At 35.7% G+C, this 15047-nt stretch overlaps 1 protein-coding gene across 2 annotated transcripts; it reads left to right on the forward strand.

Annotated features, from left to right (window-relative positions):
• The first annotated feature begins 1538 nt into the window (after positions 1 to 1538).
• On the forward strand, positions 1539 to 11477 carry LOC147408216 (putative methyltransferase PMT14). 2 transcript variants are annotated; one of them, XM_086437118.1, is made up of 7 exons: positions 1539 to 1801; positions 4642 to 5328; positions 6320 to 6530; positions 8059 to 8341; positions 9376 to 9765; positions 10359 to 10436; positions 10929 to 11477. In XM_086437118.1, the coding sequence occupies exons 2-7, from the start codon at positions 4684 to 4686 to the stop codon at positions 11158 to 11160; spliced, it is 1839 nt and encodes a 612-aa protein (XP_086293244.1). In that variant the 5' UTR covers positions 1539 to 1801; positions 4642 to 4683; the 3' UTR covers positions 11161 to 11477. The 2 variants fall into 2 exon arrangements, with proteins under 2 accessions (XP_086293244.1, XP_086293245.1); XM_086437119.1 differs by lacking the exon at positions 1539 to 1801 and adding an exon at positions 2107 to 2237.
• Positions 11478 to 15047: the final 3570 nt, after the last annotated feature.

Here is a 15047-nt window from a genome sequence, read left to right on the forward strand (position 1 = left end):
GGGTGAAACTCGTTTATTTGAGTGAAGGCCTCATATTTAATGTTGTTCACTTGAATCACGAGCTTTATCTATGGAAACCCAATTCCAAATTGTAAGAGGCTTGTTCCCAAATCAATGAGCCTCAATTTAGATGTGTAGGACCAACTTTTAGTGACTTTTCAATAATTTATAAACTTGTAGGATTCCTTTAAATTTTGATGCCTACAAATGCCCACTCAATGATATATTGTTAAAAAATAAGTAAAGATAATGTTTCTTGATTGTAATGCTTTGGGTGAGGATGAGTAATTTTTTCGACTTTTCAACCATCAACTTGTTTTTTTAGTCTTTGACTACTTCAGGATTATTTCATGAAGACCTGAATTTATGAATGTATGTCTTTCCTTGCAATCATTTCTCTATTTTATTTTTGACCAAAACCTTAATTTACATACTTTCATTGGAAACTTTGTTTATTGGAAAGTATTCTCATTGGAAACTTATCACAAATTTTTAGATTTTTTTTTTTTTGAAAAGTTGATTAATCAAACGATCAGACCATTGGTCAAAAAAAAACCAATGATGTTAAATTTAAGAACAATTTTAATCAATTGAATCGATTATCTTAAAATTTCTGGCGGATCGTCTATTTGGCTCGATTTTTGAAACATTGTATGAAACGAAGGAATTTAAATTGCAATTTCATGTGATTATTTTAAAATGGCCACGTAGCTCATTAATAACAAAAATGCAAGAGGAGATAGGATGAAGATGGAAACTAGACAAACCAACCTTTAGATTTAACATGACAGAGATATTTCCAATGTTCATATATAATATTGAAAGGCTTTTGGACAACGTAGAAGGGACGTACATGATTCATCTAATAGGCCCTAAATTTTTTGGATAAGTCTTTACTTCTCACACATGATTCATCTAATTGACTCTAAATCTTCGAGATAAGCTTTTATTAGAGTATTTTAAAAATACCCTATTGAATTGGTGATATTTGATTTACCTCCTTACAAGAAGCAAAATTAGGTTTATTGATTTACATCCTTACAATATTTGTTGTTGTTGTCGTCGTCTTCAAAAACTTGAAAGTTACTAAAATAAAATTTTGGAAAATCAAAATTTTACGGTTAAATTATCAAAAGAAAGTAACTTTGACTTACAGTCAAGGGGGTAAATGTAATCTTCATTTTGCAAGTGGTAAACCTAATATCACCAATTTAACAGGGGTGTTTCTAAAATACCATTTTTATTATTGCACGTGCAATAATGACAATTTGGTGGTAACTGTTAACGATCCTTACAATCTTTTGCCACGTTTTCTTTGAAAACTCGGTAAAAGTTTTAACTGAATCTATGTATTATCGAGTTGACTCGTCCGAGTTCCAAAAGTATGGTTAACGCCAAAACAGTTGGTTCCGACACCGACACTCACGAGAAAAGTCAATAGTATACAACATCGTTAAACAACGAATGTGAAATGAACGGATGAGATTGGACAATAAACTATACAAACCAATCTGTAGGAATTCTGTATTTCAGGACCCGATCATTGTCAGTAGTTGGACACCAAAGTGTTCACAGATAATTACTTCCCCTCGTTCTCACCAAAACGATAAAGTAAACTGTAGAGAGTAGACTATTCCACTGCTCTCAAGTCGCAACGACATCATTAAAAGCTCTCACTGTCACGCGCACTCGCACTCGCGCTGAGCCTTGAAGAGAGATGGAGAGATTAAGAAACTAAGAACCAAAACCCTAGAAATCGGAGGCTTTTCGTCTTAAAAGAGAGCTCTTTCTCTTTGCGCAGGTGAGCATTCGATCGATCTGTTTCGATCCACATAACTTTCTAATTCTATCGAAATAATTCTAGTAGACTTTTGATGATTAATGTTGTTTTATTTTGCTGAAATCTTCAGATCTTTATGAGATTTCTTTGTTTTTATCTCTATGCATGGCTGTTTGATTTGTTTTGCTTTATTTGCATCTTTGTCTGCTAGATTTGTTTGTCATTAAAGGATAAGAAGTTGAGTTTTTTCCTTCTTTCATTTTTGGCGAATTCTTAGTGTCACACTCCTCGAGATCCGTATAGAGAGCTAACTTACATCTTGTTATGGTGCCAAGCAAACTCCACCAATCAAGTTACTATGGAGTATCTACGGATTCTATCGACAGATATTCAAAATTTTAAATTCAAATTTATTTTGTACTCAAATTATTGACCTTGGATCTATGGTTCAGCCAAGGTATGAGATCTTGTTCTTTGGATTTAATTATTGATTTTGGCGACAAAATGGATGCTTATCTCTGAGTTAATGGAGTCTTAGCTCATGACCATATATGACTTTAATTGGAATTTTACATTATTATTTATGCTTATCTCGAGAAACACACGCTGGATGCTATATTGAGGCAACATGTGATGTTGGACGGTGTGTGTTGAATTTTGATACCCATAACTTTAATTGGAGTTTGACGAATAGATTTGTAGGTTTTTGAGATGTGGACCTATTTTATTATTTTGTGGTAAATAATCTTGTAGCTCATTTTGATGGTGCTCCGTGTTGGAAGTTTTATTAGGAGGGCTTGATACCTAATTAGTTACCCAATACAGAATAAAACAAAAGAAAGTATCACAACTTCTGTATTTTCGCTTAATGCTAAAGGTAGTGTTTCTGATCAATGCATAAAGAATGGGGTCTGGTGTATAGTTTTGAAACAATGAATGATGATAGGTTTGGTGGGAAAAGGGGAGACATTTTAAAATTGGAGATTTAGGAAAAATTAGAATGCCACCATAAACTTGTTAAATTGTATATTATTAGTGCTCTTAAAGATTGCACCAAGCCCGAATGTCAAAGTTGCCTTTTTTTTTTTTGCTTGCTTGTCATGGGTATCCCCATCCTTTGGTTGAGACTAATCAACGGTCACACGCACCACCCCCTCGGAAAGTCCTACATGCAACTGGTTGAGTTGAGGGTCAACCGGACCTTGGAGGGTGGCCTCAAGGAATTCATTGCTTTGTTGGGTTTCGAACACTTGACCTACCCTTCCTGAGGAGCTGATAGGCTTGGCTTGACTTGGTTTACTTTTTTATTTGTTTATCCTATTCTGTCTTCAACAAACATGGTACACAGACATGCTTATCTCAGGTTTCAGATCTTGATACATCCAAAATTGTGCTTGTTATATTTGCGGTGAAAGTCATTGCAATGAGTTCTTTTTAGTTAATCAGTTTTGATAAGGGAGTTACTCGGGAAATAATTTGGTACTCAGTTGAATATTGAGAAGATTTAGTGTCTGCGTAATAATGCTAAAAAAAAAGATGTACACATATTTTCTATTATTCAGTCATCATGCTCACATGGCCATTACTACACTTGAACAACTTTTAGAGGAATTAGTCGTTAAACTTAAACATGAATGAATCCAGGATCAATTGGATTGCTTACCATTAACAAACATATTATCTATCAAGTATCAACTAATTAGAGTGAATCATTACATACCTGGAAATGATGTCATTGCCATGAATCCAACTTGAATAAGATTATAACAACCACCTTTTGGTGAATAACCTTTACTTCTAGACTCACCTTCTCCTTCTTGTTCTTCTTTCTATGGATCGGTAATAGCCTAAGCGATGGAATTTGGATTCTCAATGAACTCCTTTTCTCTATGCCGATTTCTAGAGAAAAACCTTTGAGGCCTTTTCTTGCTTCTAAATTCTTGAGAATACCTCTTGATTTTCCAGGGAAAATATGTGCATAATTGGGGATCCGATTTTTACATTTTATATATAGGAGTAGAGGGCCTAGATCCTCTTAGAATAGAATCCAACCATCAACGATTATAATCCTTCTAAAACAGAGGTTTTCCAAAACAAATTTACTCTTATTAGAATCTTTATATTATTGACTTATAACTTCCTTTTCAAGAAAAGCCACAAGGAAAACTCTTAGAGAAGATTGGGATGGTCTCATAGGCTTAATGGGCCACCAAAATAGAAGTCTGAGAAACCTCATTATAAGTTGGATGGCTTTTATCCCTCGTGCTCTTTAAATTTTTTTGTATTTCCTCCAAAAAACACTAGTCTCTTCTCTATCTTCCTAGTATAGGCCACAGCTTGATGCACTCTGCTACAGATATCCTATTGATGTACATTCAAAAACCTTTATGTTAGAATCTATCCCCTCTATTGTGGTTGTATTTTTCTCCCCGCAGTTATAACAAGAAATTCAGTGTGGATTTCACGGTCTAGATTCTACATCACAAAGTTCTCACATGATTACAACCTGAGGATTTATTTGGGGTGAAAAATATTTTAGAAGTAAACCCGTATAAGCTTACCTCTTATCCTCAATTCTTTCATTGATGAGAAAATAAAAGTTCATTTATGTCCTTTGATTGATTTACATTGTATCCATAGCCCTTCTGTGCTTTATTTCTTTAGTCTCCATTGTTCATTAACTTATAATGTGCTTGCACCCGCTCCAACACTTTTATACCTTTCTGTTTACTAATATATGCTAATAACATTAGTCAATGCTGTCTTTTTTCCCAAGATAAGATGCATCTTTCTTTGCTTGAACCTATCTCTATTAGTGATCTGTTTTGTCTATTACCTTCTAATTTTCTTGCTAATTGCAGGATCTGAAAACTGCTCCAAGCATATATAACAAGAAGCATATCATGGGCTCAAAATTGAACTCGTCAGGCAGTAGAACTCGGAGCTCAGTGTCTATATTCGTTGTGATCGGTCTCTGCTGTTTCTTCTATGTATTGGGGGCATGGCAGAAGAGTGGTTTTGGAAAGGGAGATAGTATAGCCTTGGAGATCACCAAACAAACGGACTGCAGTATCTTGTCCAATTTGAATTTCGAGACACATCACAATGATGACAATGGGATTGTTAATCCATCGGAACCAAAAGCTAAAGTCTTCAAGCCATGTGATGATCAATACACTGATTATACTCCTTGCCAGGACCAGGACCGAGCAATGAAGTTCGAAAGAGAAAATATGATCTACAGAGAAAGACATTGTCCTGCTGATGATGAAAAGTTTTATTGTCTTATTCCAGCACCTAAAGGGTACAAGACTCCATTTTCTTGGCCGAAGAGCCGTGACTATGTACACTATGCAAATGTTCCTTATAAGAGTCTGACGGTTGAGAAGGCTGTCCAAAATTGGGTACAGTTTCAGGGTAATGTCTTCAAATTTCCAGGTGGAGGGACGATGTTTCCTCAAGGAGCAGATGCATATATTGATGAACTTGCATCAGTGATTCCAATTGCAGATGGCACTGTTAGAACTGCTCTGGATACGGGTTGCGGAGTATGTCGTCTATTGATTGCATTTTAACTTTGTTCTTCATTGAAAATCTAGAATCAAATTCTTTTGCTTCCAATGATAGCTTAAAATTCGTCTTCTTTCAATTCATTTGAACCTGCCTTCTATTTTTGACCTTGCCCTTCTTTCCATGTTTGGCCATAGTCTTTCAAGTTGATTGGAGTGTGGAGGCCTTAGAGCTAGTCCAAGGAAAGTATTTTTGAAAACTGAATTGTGAATCAAACCAACCGAGTGTCTGGGGTCTGGGCCAGGTCAACCCTTTTCTAGTGTGAAATCATGACATCATAAAATTTTAAAATAAAGATAAAATGTACTGGTATGAGGTTTTAACTTCTTGGGTTGAACATTGTTCTTGTTTAATAAGTTGGTTTGAACAGTTTTAATGATTTACCAGTTTTTTGTTTAAATTCTGGATCAATTTCTCCCAGACTGAGTCATTGATTTGAACTGGTTAGTTGGGTCCGGTCTGATTTGAGAACACAGACTTCAAAACTTGACACTAGTGAAGGCTTTGGAAAGTAAAAAAAGATGCTCCAATTGTTTCTTATTTTGAGGAAACCATACTTGTGTGTATTGGTGGTGATGTGCACACAATTGTTAGTTGTAAATATGGTGCAAAGGCAGGTTCAAGATCCACTATTTAATGGGTCCTACCTAGAGACCCCCTGTCATTAGAGAACCAGAAGATGGTCTTAACCATCCAATCTAATCCTTTCTTTACATAATTTGCCGTTTTACTTTTGACCATCTACTTTCATGGTTATGTTTTTGACTTTCTGATTCAGGGTATCATTTAGGACCCATCTAATAGTGGGACGTACCGATGTTCATGTCATCATATTTATGCAGTAACAACAAAACTCATGTGCATCTTTTTATTTTATTTTGGATTGGTAATTCATGGGCAACTTTTTGGTTTGGATTGCGTCAGTGCATTTGCATGGTTTTTGGACTGACAACTATAATCCTGATGTAGGTTGCAAGTTGGGGTGCCTACCTGTTGAAGAGAAATGTATTGGCTATGTCGTTTGCACCACGGGATAATCACGAAGCACAGGTACAATTTGCTTTGGAGCGAGGAGTGCCTGCTGTTATTGGTGTGCTTGGATCTATTCATCTTCCATATCCATCAAGAGCCTTCGATATGGCTCAGTGCTCCCGGTGTTTAATACCATGGACATCAAATGGTATGTACCACTTGTGGACCATATGAAAATTGAAAGGGCATGTAATGCCTTTTTCACCAGTAAAAATAGTGAATGCAATGTATAAGATCTTAGCAGTGTTACCTTGACACTTGGCACGGGAGCTAAGTGCCAAAGTGTTCAAAGGGTCTATTATGAAAACATCCATAAAATCCAATATGGTGGTATGACTGTACAAATTGGTGCCCCAGATCTCATAGATATTACTCTAATAACTTATGCCACATGGAGGGAACTTTTGGAGGTGTGTAATTACCCAACTTTCTGGAGTACAATATTTATACTCTTGACATTAATTCATTTTAGAAAAATAAAGTGGGCAAGGTTAGTTCCACCATATTTATAGTAGTATACGGTCCTTACATGCATAGTTGTACTGATCTGAGCAATTGGATCAATAAGACCGCATGGAAAAGAAGACATTGACCAAAAATTAGCTTGATCAGGTGACCCTAAACATCCTACAAGTATGCCTTCCTTTGAGATTCTTTTCAATTTATTTCAGGCCGTCCAAAATGAATTAAATTGCTTGGTCATTTATGATCATGACTTGGCTTTGGACTAAGTGGAATGGAGGAACAAGTTTTGTTTAGCAGACCCCAAATCTTTAGGATTATGGTCATCTATATAGCTGAATTATGGTTTGAATAGTCATCCAGATAGGGTCTTTATTGGAACAATTAGGATCCGAATAATCATCCAAATGGGGTCTTTATTGGAGCAATTAGGAGGATCTACAAAGATGTTTCCCTCATGAATGGAAATATGGCTATCAAAATGCAATATGGCACCACTATATTGAACCCAAAGACTCTGAATAAGAACCCGGTGGTTTGATACACCAAAAATGTGTCTAGAAATCATGAATCAGTCTATTTTAGGTGTGAAGGTCCAACGAGGGATGGTTCAAAATCCATAAGCCTAATTGGCCGAAAATATGTTTATCTAGAAAGCATGTTCCACCAATGTGGCATCTGATTGTTGTGTTGATGTTACTGATTTGGATTTTCAATGGCATGTTTACTATGAAAAAAAATATATTTCTTGTTCTATAAAAATATGCAAATCTTTCTTGTTCTATGTGTCATGGCACTATGATGGCATGTTCCTAGGCATGCCAACATGACAAAAACTTGGAAATTGGAAGTGCCAATGTAGCACTGGATTTTAGTGATGAGTCTGTTTAATTTATTGTATGGATATAAACTGGTGTGTTTAGGATAAAGCAAATTCTGTCATAATATCTTTAATATTTTTGAGATAATTATTTTTTAGCATTTAATTATTGTTTTTTTTCTTTTTTTTGATAAGTATGTAAAATATTATTTGTGCAAGATATTTGATATTTTTTTCTATATCACAGAAAATGTTAAAAAAAAAAAAAAAAAACAGTTCTGCACGAAAACATTGCAAGAACATTACAAGATTTTTCTGATTTTATTAGTACAACTTCTTTAGTACCTGGGGGAAGTAGATCTAGTTTTCTTACTTGAACCTCTTCTGTTTGCAGATGGGATGTATATGATGGAAGTAGACAGAGTTCTCAGACCTGGTGGGTACTGGATCCTGTCTGGACCTCCCATTAATTGGAAGACTTATTACAAGACCTGGAAGCGATCTAAAGAGGAACTCCAGAAGGAGCAAAATGAGATCGAACAGTTGGCAGAGCGTCTCTGCTGGGAGAAGAAGTATGAAAAGGGGGATATGGCCATTTGGAGAAAAAAAGTGAACCCCGAATCCTGCAGCAAGAGATCTGCTAATTTTTGTGAGCGCAAAGACTTTGATGATGTCTGGTAAGTTTTATACACATTTCCATTATTTATGAAGAATCTGTTGCTTTTGCTCTCCATATAATTGGTGCATTGTTCACTTTCACCACAAATATGGGAAAGGTCTTTGTTGCGCGGAAGTGTAACGAGTGTAAAGATAAAATAATAAAACGAACACATAAAATTTACGTGGTTCGGCAAATTGCCTACGTTCACGGAGGAGAGGGAGGAAAATCCACTATCTACGATAAAGATTACAGACTCTCTGTCCACAGCCGCAAGGGACCTCATAGAGCAAAAACATCAAGAAATTCTACTCGAAAATACAATATATACCCAAAAAAATTCACCTCGGGGGCACTGACCCCAAACCCCGCGTGGGCCCAGTCAAGTAACCTGACCTTTTGGGCCGAGTCTCGGAGCGAGAGGGAAAGGTCCCTTTTGATACTGCCTTGCCTCTCTCGGCCTCTTTGTTTCTTGTCTTTCCTCTCTGATCAATATATTATACTTTTCAAAAAAAAAAAAATACTAGACGTCTCACAACAGTCTTGTACATGATCACTAAACACATGTTTTGGTATTTTGCTTTAAAATTAATCCGGTGTATTGATTTGATGCTGAAGAGAAGTTGTAGATTTGATGAATATGCTGAATGGTGTCATACAAGTTGCACTGATATGCTAAATACATTAATTTACATGTTCAGCAAATTAACAAATTCGTTGATGAAAGCTATGAGTCCCACCAAGTTACTTTGAACTGGCCATGGATTTCATTGGGAACATTGTTATCTAGTAATCATAGTGGTTTGAAAAAGTGTTAGACAGATGACTGGAATATTCAGAAAGGCCCAAACTTTTGGTTTTCGCTGCTGGCTAAATGGTTGTGAGATTCCTGAGTTAGCAAGGTTTATGGTTAGATTCTTTCTTTATATGGGCAGCAGTTTGGGGAAAAATCCTAACATCTCATTTTTTCGTTTTCTTTATTTGTTTCTACTTTTTCTTCCTTCTCTTTCTTCTATTTTGCTCTCCTAATTTTTTTCTTCTTCTTATTTTTAGGTACAAGAAAATGGATACATGTGTAACCCCTTACCCGAAGGTTGGCAATCCTAATGAAGTTGCTGGAGGAGAGTTGAAGAAGTTTCCAGCTAGGCTTTTGGCAGTCCCACCCAGAATAGCCAAGGGATTTGTTCCAGGGGTCACAGTGGAATCTTATCAAGAGGACAATAAACTCTGGAAAAAGCATGTAAATTCTTATAAAAGGATCAATAAATTAATTGGCTCGGGGAGGTATCGAAACATGATGGATATGAATGCAGGCCTTGGAGGTTTTGCAGCAGCGCTTGAATCACCAAAATCATGGGTGATGAATGTTGTGCCCACTATTGCTGAGAAAAGCAAGTTGGGTGTTATTTATGAGAGAGGTTTGATAGGCATATATCATGACTGGTATGTTCCTCTAGCCAAATTAAAGTCATTTTGTAGCACGTATTTCAATCTGACTATTGATATTGCATTCTGATGAGGTTCTTTTAGCATCCTTTAAATTGGAGAGCTGTTATTGGCACCCTGACCTTTTCTTATTACACCCCCAATTTCTTAAATTATTTATCACACCCCAATTAAAGATTAAAACACACTCTTCAAACGTTACAAAGGTTTGGCTTGGCTCAAATTGTAGTCTCAACATTACAAAACATTATAACACTTGTTCAAATAATTTCATTTGTTGTTTACAATTATGATTGCCTCATATCAAATTTGAAGCCCCAAAACTAGAAATCCTAACCAAAAAAAAAATGAGAGAAATTCTCTTAAATTATTGTGTGGAGAATTGGGGATTACTTTGAAATATTTAGTTAAGGTGTTAGAAATGATAGTCAACTCCTAGTTATGTTACTGCTTCCAATCCAAGATGCTCGAGGATCAATCAAAAGAGCCTCATTCGACTATATGGGGTTGGCACTAGGCATTGCTTGATGGATCAATGAAAATATTTCCATTTTTCGGATTCTCATTAAAATCTGTTAATCTTGTTTCAGGTGTGAAGCCTTCTCAACCTACCCAAGAACATACGACCTCATTCATGCTAGTGGTGTTTTTAGCTTGTACAAGGACAAGTAAGCCTTTTCTTTCTCTTGTTGAATGTGGAAAAGAAATCATGAATTACTTATTATGGGCTTATTTAGCTTTGTAAAGATTATGATTCTATTGATAAATGGATTGCATTACATTGAACCTTAATAGGATTTATATAGAGAATAAAGAAAAACAAATTATACCTAAAGACACCTAATTTAATCAGCTCATATTCTATCTTAATTTTCATCCTAACCTTCAGAGAAGATGATTTGATGTATCTTAATACACATTAGTTCAATGTATCTCATAATACTCTTACAAGCTCCAAGACAATGTTACTCAGATACTCCAAGTGTACAACGGTGACATGGGCATGGATATGTCAGTTGCACTTTAAATTGAAGTATTGAGAAGGGCAATATCTGGGATAGACCATAAGCCTAGAAAATGCATTTGGAGCAATCCAATCCTTCTGTTTGGTTCTTCTCTGTTTGTTGGCTATATTTGTTTCTAATCAAATAAATGAACAGGTGTAAGGTGGAAGATATTCTCCTGGAGATGGACAGAATCTTGCGTCCCGAAGGGGCAGTAATATTCCGAGATGGTGTTGATGTCCTGAACAAGGTGAGGAAGATTGTCAACGGCATGAGATGGGAAACGAAAATGCAGGACCATGAAGATGGACCACTAGTGCCAGAAAAGATACTGGTTGCTGTCAAACAGTATTGGGTTGGTGGAAGCAACAGCACGTCTGCATCATGAATGAGATAATCTTATTATTTCGGGTGAAAGAGGAAACTGGGATACAACATTTAGCGGTGAAGGTTCAATTGCTCTTGAGGATCGGCTTAAGCATTATGTTCATCACCAGCTCTCTTGCTTGGTAAGTCGTAAATTAATTTTATTGTTGTTGTTGGTGTAATATGATCTATATATCTATATGAATGATAATCTAATTTAAAATTGTTTTAGAAACAGTGCAACTAAAATGTGAATTTGAATTACGACAGAAGCCTAATAATTTGATTGCCTTCTAGTTTGGGGATTCGGGTTTTATAAAGTTGGAACTTTTGCATGCATCCTGTGAAATACCCAAAAAAATGTGCCATTTTGGAAGAACACTGGAACCATGCCTCAATAATCTGTCTGGACAACCGAACAAGTGAATTGCTGTTATGGTTCCTAAAGTTATTAAAAGAAAATGCTAAACTAACTTCCCACAGCACTGCGTACAAAAATGCGCTGATGTGGTAGGGTACACGAATCATATATGCTTTCCTTGAGATACGAGTTAAGCATATATGGTTCTGTGCACACCACCACATCAGCGCAGTGTTGCAGGAAATCCGTGTAGAATGGCTTTGATCAAAATTAGGTAATTGTCATTTGTCACAACTGCATGAGTAATAATTGTTTAGGTTATCTATGAATCCAAAGAATGAAGTTTTATTTTTTAGAAGACAAAATAAATAAAAGAATTAAAGCTAAAATTCTTATAGGGTGTTGATTTCAATGGAGTGTAACAAGTCTAGTTTTTGTTAGATAATAAAAACTAAAATCTCTTAACAATTTACTGACAAATGGCTGCCTAAAAAATTAATATTTTTTTCCACAATAGCAATTTCAAACTGATAAGCGGTGAAAGTCCATAGGTTGTGAGTTCATACCCAATATGAGCAATAATTCCAAGGGGCCACCCTTGAGGGCACACCATCACTTATCCGATGCGTGTGATTTGTGGGCATTGCATGGGCCCAGGGGGATGGGACCCAAGCGACTTTTGCTTGGGAGCACTTTTGAAATGAAACGACCAAATCAACAACACTCTTAGTTTGTTCCAAGGCCCTCCCATCGAAACCATGTGGGACAAAAGCAGAAGGCAACAGCTTCCACTAAATAGCCAATCTATCTAAATCCTTAAAACCCAATAATAGGAATTTTGATATCCTCAATTGTACCAAACGCTTGATATCACTCCCTTCCCCTTGAAAATGCCAATCACATGCTTTTTAGGTATCCCGTCGATGGCTTGATGGATGCACCTTTTAGTCATTAGATTTGAACATGTTTCATGCCTGTTTCGAACTGTGATATATGATCAGATGGGGAACTCAAATCTAATGGCTATAAATTTTCAATGTTTTTAAAATTTTTGTGAGTAGGTTCCACAAACAATGGGCCCAAGAAATATGATACAAGACATCAAAAGAGTGGCATTAAGCTTCGTTTTTTTTTTTTTTTTCCGTAAATCACCATTTAAAATATGCTTTTAATGGTATAAAGTCGACAGAATGAAGAAGGTGAGCAAAAAGATTTGCATAGGATAGAAAAAAGAAACAGCTATTGGTCACCTAATAACAGATTATAACCGTTGCAAGTAACCTTAAAGATCTACGGTTTAGGATGAATGGTTTAGAAATTCTTGTGTTCTTGGGGAGATATAATTTGACCCACCTTGTTTGAAACAAGAGCTAAAGTTTTGCGCGATGTTTCATGTTGCTTTGCATTAGCGAGCGGAAGCATCTAATAATTGCGTGTGTAGAGGATTCGAGTGCTATCGTCTTCACTTTCTTTAAGGGAAAAGTGATTCGACCAGGCACTTTATTTATTTATTTATTTATTTTCATTTTTAATATTATGGATCCTATGCATCTGGAGTTTGATTAACTACCTTACTCCCAATCTACTTTGTACAGGGAGAAGTTTTACTGATTGCCAAGATGGGTGGATTTACAGTGGAGGCACTTGCCCCCACAATAATTTTCAAAGTCTATAAATTAGTGATAATTGCGATAGATTTTAGTGGTGGATAAAAAAAATCTGTCGACTATCCCCCCCACAATTTTTGTTTTCACTCTCAATCATTCTCACAAATTTTTTTCTACTCTTGGTTGCTCCCACATGGGAAAAATCTTGGCTCCTCCCCTAGCGATAGAAAGTAGAAGTGGGATGAGCAAAAAGAGGTAATGGAAGAAGAATAATGATTTTCTAACATAAGCCCCTATCACAGAATCGTAGATCATTTGCCTCGTGATAAGCAAAATCATAATTATTTTTCTTGTGTATCTTGAGGCCAATGATCTACCTGTTTTGTGATGGGGTGTATGGCAAAGGGGGGTGTCAGATTATCATGACTCAATGGAAGAAATGTGTTTGAACTTCCATTTATAGGGTATTGGTGCTTATTGGGATACCTCGAATGACTAGAACATCATTTAAAAAAAAAATATTAACTTGAGATGTTCATATTGATAAATTATTTGGAGATGCAAGTATTATAACATACAATGCATTTATAATAAACTAGATAATACATCTTGTTTGAAAGTATCCATTGGAAAAATTTGCAGAATTTTGTGATCAAGTGGGTCTCTTTGAGATATGATTTAAGTGGGTACCCCACTTTGAGGCGGGACCATTTGGAAACTTATTATTCTCTTTGAGAAAATAGTTTCATTTATTAAGTTGTCGAAAATCCCTTTTGGGTAAATAGGAAATTAGTTATAAACAACCCTATAAACCATGATTAGTTAATATGTGGTTTGAAGAACTATTGAGTTTATTAGTGAAACTCTTTAGCTCTACATCGGATAGGAATAAAAAATTTGTTTAGTTCTTATATAGAATTTCTTATATCACTTAAATGAATATGAGAGAAAGACTTGGGTAAGCCTACACACGCGTAAGGGGCTCATAGGCTCAAAGAAGAATTTAAATCATTGGTCCAAAAAATACGTCTCATGGGTTCGTCCAGAAAGGTTATCTAGAAACCTTTTATATTTTAAGAAACAACATGTCTCTTCCTTTTCTTTAAATAGGTCATTTCAACTTTAGTTTTATTATTCATTTTTTTTTCTCTTATCTCTTGTTTTGTTTGCATTCTGAATTTCTTATCTGTATTCCTTGAGAGTACAAACTTAACGTTCGGTTCGCTAGACGTGTAGATTGAAGTGTTACTTTTGCACATGTGATCGTTGTATCCTGAGAGATAATTGTTCATAGATCCGTGGGCACCAAATTACGGGAACAAAATTGTCTTAAGGACATCGTGTTCAACACAAATCTCGATCAATTATCAATTTCTTCGATTCTTGGGTATCTACCATATAACAATATCACGTGTTGATGACATACTACAGAGTGCGAGAAAGCGGCGTACAAAGTCTCATGAAAACTTGAGATATATTGCCTCTCCTCTTCTCTACTTTTTCAATAATACTTGGTTTACTTTATTGTCTTTCCTCATCTCCCCTCTTTTTTTTACTCATTTTTTCTTTCTTCTTCTAACCCTTTAAATCCACTTAAATCCAAAGAGAATGCTATACGGCATAAGCAAACTCAATTTAGTTTATAAGAGGGAACCTTAAGTCAAATATTTACCAAATTAAGGAAGGATAAGTGGAAAGAGAAGATCTACTTCAATAATTCATTAGGTTAGTCAAGTTTTCTACCCAATTAGTCGAGTTGGATGGATCAAATTTTTTATTTTTTTTCAAAAATGAATTTTTAGAACCTTACAATAACCAAGCTCTAACATGAAACAAGTCAGTTTTGTCAAAAAGGACCTTTGATGGACTTAGGGAGCTTAGGTAGTAAAGAGAATTCCTTATTGTCTTTGATCAGTTGATTGGTTCAAGTTTTAAAACAAT

Source organism: Akebia trifoliata, chromosome 3, assembly GCF_017979445.1.
Source record: "Akebia trifoliata isolate Shusen 1 chromosome 3, ASM1797944v1, whole genome shotgun sequence".
Classification (NCBI taxonomy): Eukaryota; Viridiplantae; Streptophyta; class Magnoliopsida; order Ranunculales; family Lardizabalaceae; genus Akebia; species Akebia trifoliata.

What these genes read in the sequence shown, in the direction of transcription:
- LOC147408216 (XM_086437118.1), top strand. Translation starts at nt 4,684, where the DNA reads ATGGGCTCAAAATTGAACTCGTCAGGCAGTAGAACTCGGAGCTCAGTG. An exon ending in CTCTGGATACGGGTTGCGGA is followed by an intron (nt 5,329 to 6,319) that starts GTATGTCGTCTA and finishes ATCCTGATGTAG; the next exon opens with GTTGCAAGTTGGGGTGCCTA. An exon ending in AAAGACTTTGATGATGTCTG is followed by an intron (nt 8,342 to 9,375) that starts GTAAGTTTTATA and finishes TCTTATTTTTAG; the next exon opens with GTACAAGAAAATGGATACAT.